Source organism: Arctopsyche grandis, chromosome 10, assembly GCF_051622035.1.
Source record: "Arctopsyche grandis isolate Sample6627 chromosome 10, ASM5162203v2, whole genome shotgun sequence".
Lineage (NCBI taxonomy): Eukaryota > Metazoa > Arthropoda > Insecta > Trichoptera > Hydropsychidae > Arctopsyche > Arctopsyche grandis.
Window position 1 is genome coordinate 3,632,451 of NC_135364.1, and position 22,392 is coordinate 3,654,842.

General features: G+C 31.4%; 2 protein-coding genes across 7 annotated transcripts; both read right to left on the reverse strand.

Annotated features, from left to right (window-relative positions):
* Positions 1-186: 186 nt before the first annotated feature.
* On the reverse strand, positions 187-5,406 carry LOC143918026 (putative fatty acyl-CoA reductase CG5065). Of its 4 annotated transcripts, none has more exons than XM_077439678.1 (9): positions 5,382-5,406; positions 4,267-4,434; positions 3,558-3,759; positions 3,171-3,479; positions 2,661-2,856; positions 2,384-2,582; positions 922-1,161; positions 577-834; positions 187-497 (listed from the first exon to the last, which is right to left on the reverse strand). In XM_077439678.1, exons 3-9 carry the CDS (start codon positions 3,747-3,749, stop codon positions 365-367), a joined length of 1,527 nt encoding a protein of 508 aa, XP_077295804.1. In that variant the 5' UTR covers positions 3,750-3,759; positions 4,267-4,434; positions 5,382-5,406; the 3' UTR covers positions 187-364. The 4 variants fall into 4 exon arrangements, with proteins under 4 accessions (XP_077295804.1, XP_077295805.1, XP_077295802.1 ...); XM_077439679.1 differs by having other exon boundaries at positions 4,267-4,428; positions 5,297-5,406; XM_077439676.1 differs by having other exon boundaries at positions 5,297-5,406.
* Positions 5,407-6,521: 1,115 nt separating this feature from the next.
* Positions 6,522-21,366, reverse strand: LOC143917773 (putative fatty acyl-CoA reductase CG5065). Of its 3 annotated transcripts, none has more exons than XM_077439353.1 (8): positions 12,301-12,419; positions 10,124-10,329; positions 9,736-10,044; positions 8,641-8,836; positions 8,362-8,560; positions 7,347-7,586; positions 6,998-7,255; positions 6,522-6,918 (listed from the first exon to the last, which is right to left on the reverse strand). In XM_077439353.1, the coding sequence occupies exons 2-8, from the start codon at positions 10,313-10,315 to the stop codon at positions 6,786-6,788; spliced, it is 1,527 nt and encodes a 508-aa protein (XP_077295479.1). In that variant the 5' UTR covers positions 10,316-10,329; positions 12,301-12,419; the 3' UTR covers positions 6,522-6,785. The 3 variants fall into 3 exon arrangements, with proteins under 3 accessions (XP_077295479.1, XP_077295480.1, XP_077295481.1); XM_077439354.1 differs by having other exon boundaries at positions 12,220-12,396; XM_077439355.1 differs by lacking the exon at positions 12,301-12,419 and adding an exon at positions 21,249-21,366 and having other exon boundaries at positions 6,523-6,918.
* Positions 21,367-22,392: the final 1,026 nt, after the last annotated feature.

The following is a 22,392-nucleotide window of genomic DNA, read 5'->3' on the forward strand; positions in this document are numbered from 1 at the left end:
GAAAAAAGGCGTTCTTATTGCAGTTAAGAGCCCCATATGGGGCTGTTAACTGCAATATATAAGAACGCCACATCATCGGTAAAACTTTTTTCGGTAAAACACTATACTTATTAATATGTACATAAATACAAAACTAATAAAAAAAATTATCAATTAAAAAATGTACACAATGAAAACAATACCAATATGAAACACACACCTCTATATTTAACAGTTGGATACATGTAATTTGTTATAAAAAGATTTAAAAAAATACAACAACTTAATGCTAATGCATTTTTTTAAAACAATATAAAAACAATATATACTAAAACTAACATTTACAATTATTATTTGGTAAGCATATTGCTTATTCTTCAGTTACTTAAACAGAATCAACAGAATCCATAATTGGCAGACGGGTCCACGAGTTTCTCAATGGTTCCGAATAAGAATAAATCATCCAAAGTATATATCCGTAAAATAATATGGTAACCAATCGATCCAAAAGATACATACTGTAATGAAAAATAATGAGGATTTGTTCATATTATAATATAACATAAAAAAACACCAAATATTTAATATTATTTTTACCAAAAGTTTACACGTCGTGCTTTGGGAAGATCAGCTAAAGATTCTTTTAAGCAATATTGTTTACCGCCTAAAATACACCTCTTTATATATTCTTCTTCTTCTACTACTGAACAGTCCATTTGAAACTTGGATTTTTCTTCCGGGGATAGATTATGAAACAACTCTTTATAAACGTCATTTTTGAAATTCCAACTTCTTATTGTGAAGAACCCCTGCAATTCCAGTCCGATAGTAATGCGGTTTTGTAAGCGTACCATACTTAAAATAATCGAAACATTAAATTATTGGTATGTATGTAATATTGATAATACATTAAAATTTTTAATAAAAACAGGATTATCTTACAAACGCTTTTGTTGGAACACTAGTAGAAGAAAATCAACGAAATATGCCGGAATCAATTGGAACAATACGAGACATATTTTGTGAATAAATTTATTTTTATGAATGTTACCACCAGGATACCACAGAGGATAGTCGAGAGGATATTTTGCGACGGTTGATTTTGATAAATTCACCACATCCCGATTGGTCATATCTTTTGTATCACCGCAGGTTATATTGCAAACAGGTATTTCTGGTGAGCTGTAATTGTAATGAACATATATAACTCAGAATCGATCATTGATCACGTTTTCATGATCTAGAAAAAAATTGTGTGTGTGTGTGTGTATTGGGAATTTTTTGAACACCATTAGTTCTATCGAACTAAAACTTGGTATCGGTTACTGAAATGCTTATCAACATGATCTTTTTTCGACATATTTTTAAAAATTTTAAGATGACTGGAAATGGCACCTAATGGTGTCGTCTTTTTTTAAGTTTTTGAATTAAATTATCTCCTAAACCATTATCCCAATCAGACATTTGAAATTTTTTTTACAGTAATATAAATTATAAATTTCATACACTAACATTTATACCTCAATCTGGAGTAGTACTCTTACTCTAGAGAATCCAGGTTGTTTATGTTTTTCTCAAAAACCTTTTAGTCTTTTGAACTGAAATTCAATATCTAGAAGTTTTAACTTAATACCAAGTTATATATCAAATTTAGTGAGCACCCGTCAACCGGAAGTGGCATTTTACACTTTATGAATATAATTTTTCTTCCATTATTTTTTTCGATCCTTTATATATGTACATATGTGTGCTCTTAGCGAGAAAATTTAACGGTAATCCTTGTACTTATTCTTCTGATATTCCTCAAATCGGTCTCCGTGACGAGCCGGAATGTTAAATTACAGAAAACGCAAATATCGAAAGGCAAAGATCGAAAATCGAAAGATCTTAAGTCGAAAGATCAAAAAAAAAAGGGTGCATGGTAAACGGTACATACTCACTTAATTTGCGCTAGCAGGATACAACAGGAATAATAGGAACAGGCTTTTCCTCCCATATTAATGTGCGCGCGCAGAATACGGGAGGAAAAGCCTGTTCCTCTTGTTCCTGTTGTACCCTGCTCGCGCAAATTAAGTGAGTATGTACCGTTTACCATGCACCTTCTTTTTTGATCTTTCGACTTAAGATCTTTCGATTTTCGATCTTTGCCTTCCGATATTTGTGTTTTCTGTAATTTAACATTCTGGCTCGTCACGTAGACCCTCCTCAAATACATAGATTAAGTCATGGGTTGGTCACATCCGACATTTTTTATGTCGTTATTATTATACGTAAATTAAATAACATAGTATTTCACTCGAATTCAAAACTTTCCCAGTACACATATGTACATACATACATTCCAGTGGTTTGCAAAGTGACTGTTATTTCAAAATTCACATATAATATAATAACAAAATCATACTTTTTAGACAAATTTCCAACTTCGCTGCCAAACACGATCAAACTGTTGACAGAAAGATCGACCGGGATGAATTCAATTTTACAGTCTCCATCACAGTTCATCGTCCTAATGAATCCTTTTCCGGCTGCTAACAGCACACCAATAGGACCGCTGAAAGAATCAACCCAACCTTCAACTGGCTCACTCCAGGCAGGTAACACTATCGAGATAATATTTTCATTGATTTCAAAATAGTATATGTATCTAACCAAAGCCACTCGATAATGTAATCAGTTACCTATGCTGGGTCGGGCTATGCCTACTGGCAGTTTCTGGTATTCGTCTCTGATGAGACATTCGGATAATCTTTTGGAGTATGTGTACGTGTTTGGATGTTTTCCGAGGAGCTGAGGTGTTACTGCTTTTAATGCATCATCTTTCATCCATTTTATCATGTGCATGACGTCGTGAGGGTCTTCATTGGCGCTGTGAACCTATGAATAATTTATGTGCAATTTAATTTAATAAGTTATGGCTGATCTTTGATATTAAATTTATCTAAACGAATGTAACGAACAAATATATTGTCTTTTATTTATTCCATTGTATAACTACAAGGTAATTTTATCGACTTTTCTTTCGGCCGCCTGTGTTGGTGGCACATGTTTGTACACATGGTAGGCGCGGTCTTGAATAATGTGTATGTATTATCTGATCAATATTGTATTTATACTGCTCATTTATCAAGAAAAATCTGATCATTAATTAAAAGTATGTTATAAAACGATGAAAAAAGTAAGATATGCACCTTGTGATCCAACACATCTAAATCAACATAGCAAAAAGCAGTTGAAAAATAAACGAAAACATCCAACTGCTTCATTGTTTTAGCGATTTGTATCAGAATCCAAGTCCCGCAAGTGTTCGTTTGTATGGCCTCCTTCAAATCAGCGTTGAATTTCACCGTAGCAGCACAATGAAAGATCACGTTGACTTCTTTCTGAACCTCATTCAAATCCGACTCCTTCAAACCGAAATTTTCATTCATCAAATCTCCATCGAGTGCGAAAATCTTTGCCATAGCTTCGGGCTTCTCTTTGCGCAACCGTTGGAACATCTAAACAGTTTTTAATTTATTAACATTGAAACAACAAATAAAACTGGTCAATATGTATCTACATAGTATTCGACCCACTGGCAATTCCCACATTTCGTGGATCCTCGTATTGATTGTCTTTCCTTTCTTCGCTCTCGTTATGATGTATATCTTTTTTAGATCAGAGCAAGAGTAGAGGAGTTTTTCTATCAGGACTTTTCCCACGAATCCCGTCGCACCAGTGATCAGGATTGTTTTGCCCCGGTAAAAATCCGTCACGGGAGTAGCCATGATTTCAAGTCTATAAAATTTAGCATATTACGAAATTGATCAATACAATAAATATTACATTTTTCAACGACTTTGAATTGTTTGCGAATTTAGTTTGTATACGAAATGCAAATTAACTATAATTTATTTCAGCAATGAAAAAAACGAATTCATAAAATTTACTTTATCATAATAAAAAGTAATGCATTATATGAAATTAATTTATGCGTTAAATTAAACCGAAAAATAAAAATTAAAGTTTAATTTTTTCAATAAACAGATTGCAAATATAGCGGAAAAAATTGAAATGAATGTGTATATTTCTTAAAATAAAATTAAAACCCATTGAAAATCCAAAAATAATCGTCAGGAAGTTTTATTAATTAACGGTATAGGGAATAAAGGCTTAGGGGAGAGTGGTGTACCTATGAACGAATGTACCTATGGACAAATACTTTATTTCGGTCGGGGAAAATATTTTTGCTACACAATGTTCTAGGGAATTTTGAGCATCGAATGGTGGCAACATTCAACCCACCTTTTGCTGTCCGTCACCGAGTCAGCGTTCGCCGAGTCGCCTGTCGCCTAGTTGACGCAGGGCCAAAATGACGCAGTGCCCACCCGTCACGTCGCCCAGTAGACGCAGTGGAGAGTAAAACCTGTCGACCGATCGTCCTGGTCGCCCAATTGACCGTGTCCCCTATCCCTTACCAAGTGAATATTATTTATTTAAAGTTAAAAGTATTTGAAATAAATGGTAGCTGTACCTAGCGAAAAGTATTTATTTTAAAGTTACAAGTATTCAAAACTAAGCGAGTAGCATTTATAAGAATCTCATTCAAAAATTATACGCATATTAATATGTCAGCAAATTAAGAACAATCAAAAATGATTTGGGATCTGTAAGTTGTCAATGTCGCACTGCTGATTTACGACTTTTGTCAATAGAACATAAATTAGTGGGTTGTTAATTTTGTTTTTCGTAATTTCAATGCAATAAATAATTTTCATAATAAAATTAATTCTTCAATTATGTTTTTGCCATTTAGCTATTAAAAAAAGAGATAAAAAATGATTATTCAAATAAATTTAATAAAATGTTAATGCTATTAGATTAGCCATGTTTAAGCGGTTTATATTACAAATATCGAGTGAAGCCGGGTAAAAACACTGGTATATAATATTTTAAAGTTAAATGCATTCGAAATAAAATTAAAGTTTACCGAGTGAATTGTATCTACTTTTAAGTGTCAAGTAGTTGAATTAAAGCTCGCTGTACTTAGTGAATACCATTAAAAATAAAGGTCAATTATATAATATATGTACATATTCCCCTTTATTTTTTTTTCGGAACAAAATAACGACATAAAAATGTAATTTAAGATATTTGTCTATACTATTATGTCGGTAATTATGAAAAAAAAAATGTTTAATTGTTTCATATTAAAAGAGGGGGTAACGTTTAGAACTTTGCCTAAGGTTGGAAAATATTCTCGGGACGTCACTGTTTGTATCCAACTTTGTTGTTAAATTTTTCTATTTAAAGCAATCAAAAAATGTTCTCTCACCACGAGCTTTCGGTTGACTTGTTGAGAGAAGAACGAAGACTAAGTCCTCGACTTACTGGTAACGTTGATTAAGAAGAGCGTTTACCTGCAGCGCGTTGGTTCAACTGATCAACTGTTCAACTGTTGCCCGGGTTTTATTGTATTTTTCGGCATCGTGTAAAAAAAGAAGACGATAATTAAAAATAAAATGCGAATGGAACACGCACATGTTCAGCAAATATACAAAAAACAGCTAAACGGTGACAAATTCACGTAAAAACGTTAATAATAAGTATTAGAAACAAATCGGGATTTTTTCGGTTGAAATTAATGCTGTCATTTAATGTATGTATTTATATGTTGGAATACAAATCATATTATATGTAGATATATACTTAATATTAAATTATATTAATTTTAAACTAATGTTCAATAGTTATTGCATGCCTGATAGCATCCCATTAGATGATACACCAGTAGAAGTAGTAAATAATTATTTAGATTTAGGTCAAATAATTGACATGTCCGGTAGTAAAGATGAAGAGATAAAGAGACGTATGAAATTAGGATGGAGTGCATTTGAACGAATGAATGCTGTTTTTAAATCAAAAATGCCACTCTGCCCGAAGAAAAAGATCAATGCGTTTTGAAAGTGATGACGAATGGATGTGAAACTTGGACACTAAACTCCAAGATACTACACAAAATCCAATGCACTCAAAGAAGTATGGAACGCTGTATGCTTGGCATAACGAGGAAAGATAGGAAGCGGAACACGTGGCTGAAAAGTATGACAAGGATAGTGGACATAGTGGATACAGTGAAGAGATTGAAATCGCAATGGGAGGGCCACGTGGCTAGAAGAATGGACGAAAGGTGGACAAAATAAGTGCTTGAATGGTACCCGAATAAAAAGGTGTGGCCAGCAGAAACCAGTGGGATTTGAACTTGTGACCACTTAAAGTTCAAAGCATTATATGCTAACCACTAGTCAATTCTGCTGCACATATGTTTTTTTTTGGTTTGGATGGAAAGCTTTCCTACTTGTTCCGACATTACATCATCATCTTCAATGCCCAGCCTTGCAAATATTCCATCGATGACTTCAAATATCGCACCCGTAGCTCTTTTACTACCACTATTTTTAATACGATACTACATATTATAATAAACTATTTAAAAATGTTATTCAAATTAATTTTAATACGAAAAAAACAAATTACAAAAACAAATTAAGAAAAAAAGATAAATACAAAAATAATAAAAAAATTTATTAATTACAAAATGTACATAAAGAAAACAATACCAATATATACATAGGCATCTACATATTTAAAAGAAAACACACCTCTATATAGTACAAACAGTTGGATACATGCAATTTGTTATAAAAATATTTAAAAAAATACAACAAGTTAGTGCTAGTGCATTTTTTTAAGACAATATAAAGTTACTAAAACTAAAATTTACAACTATTATTTGGTAAGCATATTAGTAATTCTTCAGTTACTCAAGGAGAATCAACAGAATCCAAAATTGGCAGACGGGTCCATGAGTTTCTCAATGGTTCCGAATAAGAATAAATCATCCAAAATATATATCCGTAAAATAATATGGTAACCAATCGATCCAAAAGATACATACTGTAATGAAAAATAATGAGGATTTGTTCATATTATAATATTACATAAAAAAACACCAAATATTTAATATTATTTTTACCAAAAGTTTACACGTCGTGCTGTGGGAAGATCATCTAAAGATTCTTTTAAGCAATATTGTTTACCGCCTAAAATACACCTCTTTATATATTCTTCTTCTTCTACTATTAAAAAGTCCATTTGAAACTTGGATTTTTCTTCCGGGGATAGATTATGAAGCAACTCTTTATAAACGTCGTTTTTGAAATTCCAACTTCTTGTTGTGAAGAACTCGAGGAGTTTTAATCCGAAAGTAATGCGGTTTTGTAAGCGTACCATACTTAAAATAATCAAAACATTAAATTATTGGGATGTACATATGTAATATTTATAATACATTAAAAATTTTAATAAAAACAGGATTATCTTACAAACGTTTTTGTCGGAACACTAGTAGAAGAAAATCAATGAAATATGCCGGAATCAAATGGAACAATACGAGACATATATTGTGAATAAATTTGTTTGTGCGAATGTTACCACCAGGATACCACAGAGGATAGTCGAGAGGATATTTTGTGACCATTGATTTGGATAAATTCAACACATCCCCCCAGGTCGTATGTTTTATATCACCGCAAGTTAAATTGCAAACAGGTATTTCTGGTGAACTGTAATTGTAATGAACATACAAGTTTTAATACATTTTATAATATGTAAAGAAATTAATAATTAATAATTAATTAGCAAGTATTGATGGTATATAAAAAAAATATTAATAAATCTAAATTCTGAATATATTGCTTGTGTTTAAGATAGTTTATTATTTACTATCATCATATATATATAATATAAAGTAATAGAGGTAATGTAATCAGCTTTGGAAAATAGCTTAACTTAAATAGTTAAACTTCTAAAATTGAATTAAAAGAAATTCTAAATTTAATCTGTTAATGAACTCTTACATCAACCTACTTAATCGACATAGCCTATATAACTCAACCTACGAAAATAGCTATTTTAATATTGGTATTATTCTGTTTGTCATACTTTTCATTTAAACAATATGTACGCTGCAATGAGTTACTCTCATTATTTTATAATCCTAACTATTCTTGATGAACTACCAATTATGAAATTCTAAGCTAAATATTTTAGTGAACTCTTATATAACCCAACTAACCATATGAATACTAAACCATGTGAATACATGTATGTATGTACATACATACATACATATGTATAAAGCCTTTTGTTTCCGCAGCCAAAAATGTTAGTAAACTAATTTTATATTATGCAATTCTTTTATGTCTTTATTATTATACAAATGATACATAAAATGAAATTACATACGTATTCATTTCACTCATGTTCTAAACTTTCCCAATATACATTGCAGTAGTTTAAAAACGACTGGTTTTCAAAACATATCATTAAAAAACATACTTTTTAGACAAATTTCCAACTGAGCTGCCAAAAACGATCAAACTGTTGGCAGTAAAATCGACAGGGATGATTTCAGCTTCACAGTCTCCGTCACAGTTCATCGTCCTAATGACTCCTTTTCCGGCTGCTAACATCACACCCATAGGACCGTTCAAAGAATCCACCCAACCTTCTACTGGTTCACTCCAGGCAGGTATCACTATCGAAATAATATTTGCAATGCTTTGAAAATAATAGACACATGTATGTATCAAGTCACTAGATAATGTAATTAGTTACCTATGCTGGGCCGGGCTATGCCTACTGGTAGTTTCTGGTATTCGTCTCTGATGAGACATTCGGCTAATCTTTTGGAGTATGTGTACGTGTTTGGATGGAATTTGAGAAGCTGAGGCTGTACTGCATTTAATGCATCGTCTTTCATCCATTTCACCAAGTGCATGATCTCATGAGGGTCTTCAACGTCGTTGTGAACCTATGAATAATTTATGTGCGATTAAATTTAATAAGAGCTTTGGCTGATCTTTAACATGAAAATTGAATGAAATAACAATGAAATCGAAATTAATGTGTAGCAACCCTGAGGTATCGGCCATAAAACCATCAGTTGGCCAGTGCTACTCCGGTAAGCATTCACTTACCCCCATAAATGTAATAAGCAAGTATATTGTCTTTTAGTTGTTTTATTGTATAACTTTAAGAACATTTCTAATAGAAATGGTTGATTAGAACATATGTACATATTTATTGATATTATGTACATGTAAATGATCAGATTCTTATTTCAAAACATTTTTTAGTACAATTGAAAAGCAAATAGTGAAATTAAACTGTAATTAACGATTTTATATGATTATACATTTGTATTGAAAAACAAAACTGAAATGATATCGCTCATTGTTTTTTTTTCAATTTTTATAAATATGTATTTAATGATAGAATTTTTGGTTAGTATTTAACATAAGTACGTAGAAGTAATTACTAAGTACTAGTCTAGTTAGTATTAATTACTTTATAATGGATATGTACGTACATATATGTATATCGTTACCTTATTTGTAAGCTTCGATAAATTAATACAATTCCACATTTACCTCAGCATATAAAACTAAAATTTTAAAAATATCAAAGTGATTCAAAGTGATGTTTCATTCAAAACAGTTTTCATTTTTATTTGCAAATGAAGCATTTTTTTTGATTTCTAGGTAACGATATAATATGTTATATTATGTAAATGAATTTATTAGCTATTCAATGTACATATTATAATATATATTACCATCAATATTGATCTTCATACTGTTAATATCAATATTGATATTCATACTGTTTTAAAATGATGAATAAAAAAGTAGGATATTCATATTGAATTACCTTTTCATCCAAGACGTCAAAATCAGCATAGCAAAAAGCAGTTGACAAATGAACGAAAACATCCAACTGCTTAATTTTTCTAGCGATTTCTATCAGACTCCAAGTCCCGCAAGTGTTCATTTGGATGGCATCCTTCAAATTAGCTTCCAATTTCAAAGTAGCAGCACAATGAAAGATCACGTTGACTTCTTTCTGAATCTTAATCAAATCTGAATCGTTCAAACCCAAATTTTCTTTCACCAAATCTCCATCGAGTGCGAAAACCTTCGTTTTAGCTTCAGGCCTCTCTTTGCGTAACCGTTGGAACATCTAAATAGTTTTTAATTTATTAATATTGAAACAACAAATAAACCGGGTCAATAAAATATATACATAGTAGACGACTCACTGGCAACTCCCACATATCGTGGATCCTTGTATTGATTGCCTTTCCTCTCTTCTCCCTCATTATGATATATATCTTTTTTAGATCAGGGCAAGAGTAAAGGAGTTTTTCCATCAGGACCTTTCCTATGAATCCCGTCGCACCAGTGATCAGTATTGTTTTGCCCCGGTAAAAGTCCGTCACGGGAGTAGCCATGATTTCAGTATAGCCTGATTTAAAAGCACAGTCCGATATTTTATTCATTTGACTTAAAGAAAGTTCATCTTCTTTATAAAATTAGGAATATAAACCACTATGGATTATATCTGGACCTTTATGTAAGAATTGTCATATTGTCATATTGTCATATGATGAAAATAAAAATGAAGTAATGCTTCATTTTATGGAAAAAAATGTAGCATTATTATATTGACTAACATTTACAATATTATTTGATTTACATACATATCTAGTACTTACAATATGATAATTCATGTAAATACATTAACTTTAAGTAATAAGTACTGTCCAATATTTATTTATTGAAATTTTGACATATGCAGGCACGTCTTACATTAAGGCCCGGATTAGGGTTTCTGACCCGGGTCGGCCTGGGACAAACATTCCCGGGAATTCACGGAATTTTTGTTGTCCCGTGTCCCGGGAATTCTAATCTCAAATCCCGGGAATTGGATTTTAAAAAAATCTTGAAAATATACAACATTTTCAAGACTGCACGAAGGGAAATAATAAATCAAATACACAAAGAATCGTAAAATATTCTCAACTTCGACTGAAACTGAAAGAGTTTTTTCCATTGATGGAAATTTTTGTACCAAATCTAGAAATAGGCTTTCGGATTCTCATTTAAATATTTTAGTATTCTTAAGAAGATACTTTAAATAAGTTAACTTTTATAATTACATTTATTCCAATTAATAGATATATTATGTATTGTTTACTTTTTTATATTTTATAAATAGATATTTTTTTTATTAATGAAAAATGTTTTTTTACACGTGTCCCGGGATCCATGGAATCCCGGGAACGATCCCGGGTTCCGTCCCGTATCCCGGGAATTGAAAAAGTCCGGGAATATAGAAACCCTAGTCCGGATATATTTATTTATAATTGTTAAATATAAATAAAATATATTTATGTTAAATATGTATTATAATATATTTAAGGTAAGGTAAAAAAAAAAAACTAAAATTTTCTTGAAAACAATAAAACTTGGTACTAAGTGTGGCTAGATTACCTCAAAGATTTTCATCCATCTGAAGTGCAAGATATATATTTATATATTATAGATTAATTGTTTAATTTATAATGTATCGATGTACATACACACATGGATGGAATTAATCAAAATCTATGATTTTGAGAGTAAATTGAAAGCAAGTCAAATATTTCACAACAGCCACAACAGGTAAAGATGAAACAACGACCCTTGAAAACTCAGTTTTAAACAATTTTATCTTATGTTTCTTCATAAAAATCTCAAACTTTCATTAACCAATGAAAAGTATGAAATAAAACAGGGTTATAAATTTTTATAAAACAAAATTATAAATTTTGCTAAGTTTAACATATTATTAAAAGATCTTTATATTACGAAATCGATCAATATAATAAATACTATATTTTTGACTTTGAATTGTTGCGATTTTAGTTTGCATACGAAATGCATATTACATAATTTAGTTGAGCAATGAAAAAACGAATACATACAATCTGTAAATATTGCAACACAGTTTCACGACTTTATCATAATAATAATAAGAAGAGGTTAGTAAAAAGCAGTATTATATGAAATGAATGTACATATATATTTCTATATATAGTATAAATTAAAGGATAAAAAACATAACCCATTGAAAACGTACCTTTTAAACAAGAAAAAAATCGTTTTATAATTACTTTTCTTTTACCGCAAATTTTCAAACCAAAAAATCGTCATTAATTAAAATGCAAATGACCTTTTTTGTATAGTTCTCTTAATTATTCAATATAAAATGATTTTTTTGCGTTCTATTTAAAATGATTTATTTGGTTGACATATACACACACGTACGCGTAAGGTTTTGTATTATTTGCGCGGTTTAACTAATATATTATACCTATCGATTATCCGAACGGTTTAAATTCACGATAAAACTCTGAATATTAGCTTGTATTAGTTACAATCGACTGAAGCCAACCTTGTTGTTAACTTATTGTATTCAAAGAAACCGAAAAACGTGCTCGCACCACGAGCTTTCTGTTGACTTGCCGAGAGAAGAACGAAGACTAACTCCTCGGCTTACAGGTGACGTTGATTAAAAAGAGCGGTTACCTGCAGCGGGTTGGTGCAACGGAACTGTTGCCGGGGTTTTGTAATTGTCGTCTTTTGCTTGCTTGTGCAAGAAAAGAAGACGGAAAATTTAAAAAAAAAGAAACGAATGGAAACACGGTCACCGTAATAAGTAAAACAAACTGTAACCGCAAGGTAACGTTTTGCCAAAATATTTAGGTACAAAGTTTAACGACCAAAACGTAATAAATTCAAATAAAAACTTTCCTTGAGAGGGCTGTACACCCGAAACCTTAATTTTTTTACCGTTCTTTTCTTCGATATATATATTAAGTGTATATATGTATATATTGAGTGAATGCGACAATATATTTTATTTTATTTTATTTTATTAATTGAAAAATCAACAGACAGGATGTACATAGATATGTATAAAAAAAACAAATAGTAAATAAATAATAAATGTAACATCCGAGTCCAATAATAGATTTTTACAAAAATGAAAAAGATAAATATAAGGAAAACAAATTAAAAAGTAAAGAATAAAGGCATGACAAAATATGTATAACATTGCATAATTAAACTATAGTATTAAAATATTTGGAAAAGGTTATAAAATAGAATATAAGAAGAAATTGAAATTTACAAATATAAAACAAATGAAAAAGGTAAATACAAAATAAACAAATGAAAAGGAAAATAATGAAAGCTATAATATGATTAAATAGCACATTACATAACTAAACTAAAGTATAAAAATATTGGAAATATTGGAAAAATAGAATAGGAGAAGAAATGAATCAATCGGTCAAAGTTCTCTTGATGTTAGACCTGAATTGATGTAGGGAAATACCAAATAGATCAACCTCATTCAGCTCTCCGTTAAACATACGATAAACGCGCTGCAGATAAAAATATTTTTGGGAATTAGTATTGAAAGGATCAAGTGAAAAGAGTGCAAAAAATATGTATATCATTATATATATTGAGTGAATGCGACAGTTGCGCTTCGACCAGATAAAACGTATTTTAAATTGACAAAATCGAGGTTTCGTATTCTCCTATTTTCTTCTCCAAAACTGGACCAATTTTTAAAAAAAATTCATCATCGGTATGAGAAAGATACTTGCTGTGCATCTATCGGCGTATTTTTTTTTTAAATCGATCGTTAAATAACCACGCTGGACTCGTTTCGTGGGTGTAAAAAAGAGGCGATTTTATAGATGTTTGGCGGCTCCTAGTTCTTATAAAAAATAATTAATCAAAAAAAATAAAACGATTGATGCACCCCAATGGTGGATATCCATAGCATATTAAAAAATAATTTCTCTAGTGCCATAATTGACGAAGGGAGAAGTATAGTGCGTTTGTATGGACAAGGCGCTGCTGTCCAGCCCTCTTAAGTACCTACATATCTTATAATAAACTAGTGTTGTGTTTTGGCATATTAAGGTCCTGTGTTCGGTACGCACCCGGTTGTATTTTTTCAAATACCTTTTAAATGTATTTAATAATAAGCAATGCCATAATAACGCATGCAATTCCCATCCCTGTTCCCGTTCTCGTTCCCGTTCCCGTTCCCGTTCTCATTCTCATTCTCGTTCCCGTTCCCATTTGTTGGAAAAACGCAAGCAGCGAACACATTTGAAATTATTGTGTTGCAATGACACTCATCCCCGTTTTTTCTCATTTTTTTTTCACAGTAATCTTCCCGGACATGCATACATCAAATCCTGAAAGTTCCATCGTAATCGGTTCAGTGGTTTAGGAGCCTATTCGAGACACACACACACACACACACACAGACATTCATTTTTATATATATAGATTGTTTAATATGGTGAAAACTACCTACCTACTAGGGTTTTTGACCCGGGTCGACCCGGGACAAACATTCCCGGGAAGTCACGGAATTTTTGTTGTCTCGTATCCCGGGAATTCTTATATCGAATCCCGGGAATTGGATTTTAAAAAATCTTAAAAATATTTTCAAGACTGCACGAAGGGAAATAATAAATCAAATACACAAAAAATCGTAAAATATTCTCAACTTCGACAGAAACTGCAAGATTTTTTTCCATTGTTGGAAATTTTTGTAGCAAATCTATAAATAGGCTTTCGGATTCTCATTTAATTATTTTGGTAGTCTTAAGAAGCTACTTTAAATAAGTTTACTTTTATAATTACATTTTTCCAGTTAATAGATATATTATGTATTGTTTACTTTTTTATATTTTGTAAATAAATAAAAAAATTTTTATTAATAAAAAATATATTAAATTGAAAAAAAAAGTATTTTAACAAGTGTCCCGGAATCCCGGGAACGATCACAAGTTCTGTCCCGTGTCCCGGGAATTGAAAAGTCCGGGAATACAGAAACCCTAGTACCTACCTACATATAAAAAATAATAATAATATTTGATGTATATAATAATAATAGTAATGTATAATAATGTATATAATAATAATAATAATGTATGAAATAATAATAATATTTGAAATGATTCGGGATATTTTCCGTTGAAATTATTTGTGTCATTTAAAACTGATCTAATATTATATTATTAAATCATATTCAATATTTATCGTATTTGGTGTAATTCGTATATAAACATAAAAAATGACATATGTATGTACATATTTACTAAGGCTTCCAATCCCGTGATCGCGGGATCCTGGTATTTTCTGGTACCGTGAATCCCGGTGCTAAAACTAGTCTGAATACCCGGATTACGGTGCTGGAAAAATTTCTTTAAAAATATTATTTTTACAAAAATAATAAAGAAAAAACATAAAACAACATTATATAATGACCAATGGTGGGATGAGCAATGACAGTCATAGTCCATTTGTTTTCTCTGACCCGTTTTGACGCCGGCTTGCCGTTCCCACGAAATCGTATCAACGGCCTGTATTGTGTCGCAGATATTTGTAGCATATTTTGACTGATTCGAACTCAGAATCGATCACTGATCACGTTTTCACTTGTATCTGTGTATCTGTGTGAGTGTCTGTACGTGTTTCTGTACGTCAGTGTATTTTTTGGACACCGTTCGTCCTATCGAACAGAATCTTAGTATCACTTTTCAGCTTGCTTTTGAGTTTTGCGTCTGACAATACATATGTATTTGGGTTCTTATCCACACTCTTTTGTTTCGATGAATAATTACTAGACGAATTTGTAAAAAACGAATCAATGAATCAAAGTGATGTTTTTTACTTTATTTGATTCCATTAAAGGATGTTTTTTATTTAATCTTAGAAATTTATGGATGCGAACCGAAAATTGAAAGAATGTAGCCAAACTATCAAAACAAGAACGCCAATATGAGGAGTATTTTTTGCGTGAAACATCGGGAGAGTTTGCAAAATGCAATTGAACTGTTTTGAAACATGAATTATAATAAAAAAAATAGTATACATAAGTATACAAATGTAATGTTTATTAAAAATTAACGTAATATGTATGTATATGTATAGAAAGTGATTAAGTCGAGTTTTTTTTTATTTAAATCTAAACTGGTTTGAAATTTTGAGGTCACGAGCAAAATTCTATATTGTTAAAACGTCGACTGGATACGTCGATATTATTATAAAAAAATATCGAGAACATTTCAAAAGTTACTCAATTTGTTTGTGGGAGACCGTTATTACTATTCATTCACTAGTTTTTTATACAGACGAGATTTTATAAAGGCGCAGACACACTGAATCGTACAGCACGGCATTAACTTCGGCTGTGAATGTCTTCGTGTCATTGCTAATTCGTACGATCTTATTATTTCGACAATTTTCTCCTATATTTCTTCAAATATAGTAATCATCGTTATCGATTACCGTTAAATCTATGTCAAAACAAGGATAATATATCACAGAAAAATTTCCGGGGGGCTTGGATTGGATTGCGATCGCATATACTGGGCGTGCTGGCGGTTTTTTAACATGTGCAAAACTATTTAAAAATAAAAAAAAATTCGGGGTGTGACCAACTCATGACCAGTGCCCGGAATCTGAAGGGGCTGTTTATTGTTCAAAGATTGTAAATGCATTGTTAAAGGTTTGCCAAACCTTTTTTACAAAGGATTTACAACAATGGAACAATAGGCGGCACGTTTCCGGCCCCTTCAGATTCCGACCTCTACTCATGACCTTATGTATTTGAGGAATATAAGAAGGTTACAAAATAATATTCGATATTGAACCGTACAGACAGATTATGAAATACTATTGAGCGCAAATGTATGCACAAGAAACTTGCATAAGACAAAAGTTCTACTTCCGGTTGTCGGACTTTGTTCAAATTTTTTTTAATACTTAAAATCATTAATAGTATTATACACATTAAATATCAAGAAAATAAAAATAATTTAAAAGGTCAAAATAAAATAATGAAATATTGTTTTCAAAAAAAATACTACTTCCGGTTTACGAATTCTGACCAAAACCTTATCAGTTCTAAGTTAGTACATACAAATATAAACTTTCAGCTTGATACGTTCAGGGGTGTGGACAGAGTAGTGGGCACAACATTTTTGACCTTTCTAAGAGGAAAAAATCCCACTTCCGGTTCATTAAATTTAGTGATTTTTTTTATTTTTGCTTAAAATTACTATCTTTATTATACACAATACATATCAAGAAGATTAAAATTATTTAAAAGGTCAAAATAAAATAATGAAATATTGTTTTAAAAAAAAATACTACTTTCGGTTTACGAATTCTGACCAAAACTTACACACATTTTTTGTAGATCATGAAAACGTGATCAGTAATCGATTCTGAGTTCAAATCAGTCAAAATCTCGAGTTCGAATTTTCGCATGATCACGAAACTTCATCTATTGTTACTACGTACATAGATAAAGTAAAAACACGTGTTGTTTATACAGTCTGTGTGTCTTAAACCTATGCAGTCGAGTTAGTTCCGATCGATTATCTGTGTTTATTATAAATAATTACACAGTTGAAAAATAGTGTAAAACGTCAAGAAATAGCGCATAATTAAACGGTAAATTTCGTAAGCGTTTATAGTCAATTGTGCAACAAAATAACTATGCATCCAGTCTTGTTTTACCTTCGAACTGAGCTGATAGATAATTCAATGGGTAATTGAAGTACATAATTTTGAAATCTTCCGAATCTGGTTTTAAATAACGCAGATATTTCGCTATAACGGGATTTAAATCAAGTACTGGACATATATGTATGTATGTAGTTTGACATATTGAAAGCAAGTGTATTTTTATATGCAAATTACATGAAGTCGGGCAATAAAGGTACAATTTTTTTCAAAAAAGTTGACCTTGTGACTTTGATAAGTTGTCTCAATTGATTAGTTGTTTTTTTGTAATTGAAACGGCGTAAATTCGGTGTGTAAAGTATCGTTGTAAATTTTATGATGCTGTTTTTCGTTGATCGTTTGAGATATTTAAATAAAAAGTTGCGTCATATTCTAATATATAAATATAATCATAAATATGAACTGTTCACTATGACGTCATCTGCATTAAATTTGAATGATTGAGGTTCTGAAGAGAAACAAGCGAAAGCAAAAACGCATAAAAAGTAACAAAATATTTTTCGTTATTTTCATGTCTTAAATTGCAAAGAAAGCAAAGAAAGAAATGAATAAAAAGAAAATAGTATATAGAAATGAAAATGAGAGTCAAGGAAAGTGAAATTGGTAACCAGTTTTGACTGAAATTGACTGACACACAAAAAAAAAGAACCAGTACAGTAAAAGTAGAACGCGATAAATTTCGGACAGGCCAAATTTTTTGGAGGTTTTGCACTCGGTGTACAATTCGTGATTTATTAATATTTATAAGTAGAGCCCGGAATCTGAAGGGGCTGTTTATTGTTCAAAGATTGTAAATGCATTGTTAAAGGTTTGCCGAACCTTTTTTACAAAGGATTTACAACAATGGAACAATAGGCGGCACGTTTCCGGCCCCTTCAGATTCCGACCTCTATTTATAAGCAAGTAAAAATTCAAATAATTTTTGTAAATGAAATATGCATCGCGTTTATAAGATGTACTAAAAATCATAATTTAAGGCGATTAAAATTAATAATATTTATTATATAACGCTACCTAATCTCATGTATCGATAGCACAATTAAACATCCACCCAAGACAATGGTTTGAGCCGTCATAAGCGAAAAAATGGTCCAGGACCTATTTATTTCGTTAATGGATCCACGAATGGGAGCCAATATTTAAATGTGCTAAAGACACATCTGGTGCTTCACATAAAGCCTGGTGGTATCCTTGATCCTGACAGCATTTTTATGCATGACAGCGCTCCTTTTCATCGATCTTGCGTGAAAAACATTTCGAAAAAATTAAAGTTTTATAATATTTTCATTTTTGAAATTTTTATGCCGGGTCGCGTGCCGGTGCCAATAAAAAAGGTGTCGGGGCGCCGTACTATTATGTACGGGCTATTCTACAACCCTGGTTATTAATAGCTATTAGTGGTTCTACATACATATATATTTACATTAAGATTGATTAATGATATTTTTATTTTATTTTATTTTACATACATATATAGCAGGAAGGTCTAACAGGTAGACCTTAATGCGCCTTCCTAGACAATTAATTACAAACATTTTATTACATAAATCACTGTATTTCGAGAGGCTAAAGAACACGAAATTAACAATTAATTAATTAATAAATTAAACCATAGAGACATTTATAGATTTAGACTTGTACATAATTTTTTACATATTGTTCATAAATCAAATTCAGATATTTGTGACAGCGAGTAGGATTATTTTTGTCAATTTGATGGAGGAACCGTTTCAACAATGCAATCAGATAAATTGGCAAACTCTGATAAGAAACGATTGACTTGGAGTCACAAATATCCAAGTCTGACCAGCAGTATTAAAGATTAGCACGGGATCGAACCCGGTAAACTCTCAGTGCCAAACATAAACGCAACCACCGAGCTATACTGCTGGCTGTATATGTATGACTAGGCAATTATTATCAGCCAGCAATTAAACCAGCTAAATAACACAGTGGTGATCGTATAATGTTATCAACTGAGAGGTCATGAGTTAAATTCCTGGCCTGGTGTTGCTAGCCAGACCTTGCATATATGTATGTATGTGTGTAACTGCAGATCAATCGTTTCCTATGAAAGTTTGTCAATTTATCTGATTTCATTGAAACGGTTCCAACAAATTGACATTCCTGCCATTGCCAAAATTCGAGTTATTCAGCATCTCGATTTTCGTATTGGAAGGCCTAACTGGTAAACCTAATGCACATTTCCTGGCCAATGACAAACATCCATAAACAATTACATTTATACAGTATCGTAGAGAAATTTATGGAGATATTCCATATTTACTTAAGTTTGGACCACTGTGGCATTAAATGAATAACTAATGCGCCATAACGGTCGAACATATAGTAAGGAAGAGAAAAAAAAGCAGACAAAAATACATCAATAAATAATCATTAAAAGAAATAGCATTAATAATAGTAGATACAATAAAAATATCAAATAAATAGTCTGGAATGTCTAATAAATAGTATGGAAGTATGGAAATAGTTTGGAATCAAATAAATAGTATAGAATACAGCACGCACCAATATATGTATAAGAACCAGCCGTAAATACAAAACATCCCTGCGAGGCCCAAACGGTAGAGAGAAGATTAAAATTCCACTCATACATCACATGCAAATATAAAAAAGGATGAGCGCAGGCTACCAGACAGATAAATTAAAATATTATGATATGAATAATTCTTTTTATCATAATCATCAAATTCAAGATGCTAGTGACTCGAATTTGCGTGACTGGATAAGTTCCCAATTTTGGTGGAACCGTTTAAGCAATGAAATCAAATAAATTGAAAAACTCTGATCGGAAACGATCGACCTGGAGTCACTAATATCTAGAGGTAGGACCGGAAGCGTGCTTTTTCAAGGAAGCAGTGCGTTTAGGGTCTATTTAGTGCAAAAAAAATGGTGCATAAAAAAAGCACGGCAATTAACAATGAACGGAACGCTTCCGGTCCTACATCTACATTTATATCGAAGGTCTGGCCAGCAGCACCGGGCCAGGGATTGAACCCATCAGTTGAAAGTTTCACATGCTAACCACTGACCTATATTGGTACTTTATGTAATATATTATACATATATGCAGTATATGTATCTAAAAGATGGATCATTGAAAATATCATTGAATTTCTCAAAATATTATATGTATGTGAGATAATAAACTTTTGTTTTTGATTTTCACATATTTATGTATGTATGTAGATATTGTCAAAATATTGCATATATTCGGTAATTCATCTCCACGGCCATCACTGCACAAGATAATAAAACAAATAAACACAAAAATGATCGTTTGCAATATAATCATAAGCATTATACACGTACATAGTCGTAAAAAAATACACCAACTAGTGGCATTGAAGCAAATGCCATACAATTGTCATTTTTGACTGAATTTTGACATGAAATCTTTCAATACGGAGCCTCAGATATATGTATGTATGTATGTAGTATTATATGACAGTTGCTCTTGTTCGCAATTTACGAATATGAAAAATACATATTCAATGTCAACATATTCTAATGTGACTAGACTGCTTACTTTGCCGTGTGTCATAACACACCGCGGAAAAACCTACGAGAAAAGCGTAACAAATATCAAAAAAGTATATAGGTTTACTACATATGTACATACATATGTTCATGTCAAGATGACAGTGTATTACTCAACGTCCCACGAACCGAATTCGTCTTATGTCACGAAAAATATATGAAATCTATTTCAATCATCAACGCTTTCCACCATTTTCCCAGTATATACATACATACATATATAGGCTCATTACTCTGGATAATTGAACGCAGAGTAACGCAATACATCTATTTAATTGTGCCTCGAAGGAAATTGATAAGAATCCGGTCCACGACGATTGGTGGCTGCTATGAACTGGAAATTTAAATGAACGGATAGTGTGATTGAAAGGTATGAAATAATTATAAAATATAGAGTGAAAAAAGAAAAAGTTATAGGCGTTTAAACAATTAAAATCTGACATGTGAGAGGGTGGCGAAAAGGGATATAAATTAAGAAGAAGCTAATTGTGCGTACGCACCAAGCCAACGAACGGCCCACAGGCCAACTTTTAAAACCAGTAGCGTACAAAATATCGAAATAAAAATTAAATTTAAAAATTGAAATTAAATATCAAAATTAAAACTATTATTATTATATTAAAATTAAATTCAAGTATCAAAATAAAATTATAATCATTATATTAAAATTAAAATTAAATATTGAAAGTTAAAACAGAACATGCACAATTTAAATAAATTTTCGAGATTGACCTAAAATTAGATCATCAACAATCACATACAGGTAATCCTCGACTTTTGTTTGTCGAAGATGTTTTGACTTACGAAGATACGTACCAAGATCGAAAAAAAATCAAAGAATTATTATTTTTACTTCCCCGTAATGCGCAGTTACTGAGAATATATCATGTATTAGTATGGGTGATCCAACGATTTTTGCTAACCCGGGGTGTTGTGGGTCACATCAAACGGATTTTTTTATTCTTCAATTGTTTCTCTCGTCGAAATAAATCAAGTAATTAAATCATTTCAGAGGTAAAATTTATCGGATAATGTGTGATTATTAATTTTATTTCGACGAAAGAAAAAAACCCTTTGACAAATCACCGACATCCGACACCGCGTTTTTTTATGAATTGTTTTTTTTTTATCGATCATCCAAGTGGAAATACAGTAACATCTCGTGACGACTTTAACAATATTTTTTTTCGCTCGTACGCAGAGAAATTATAATATTTCTCTGGTTTTAAATGCGGTATCGTCGTAATTCAAAACATTGTTGTAATTCAAAACATCAACGATGATCTAATTTTAGCTCAATCTCGCTCTTTAGCTTGATTTTGATATTTAATTTCAATTTTAAAATTTAATTTTTATTTCG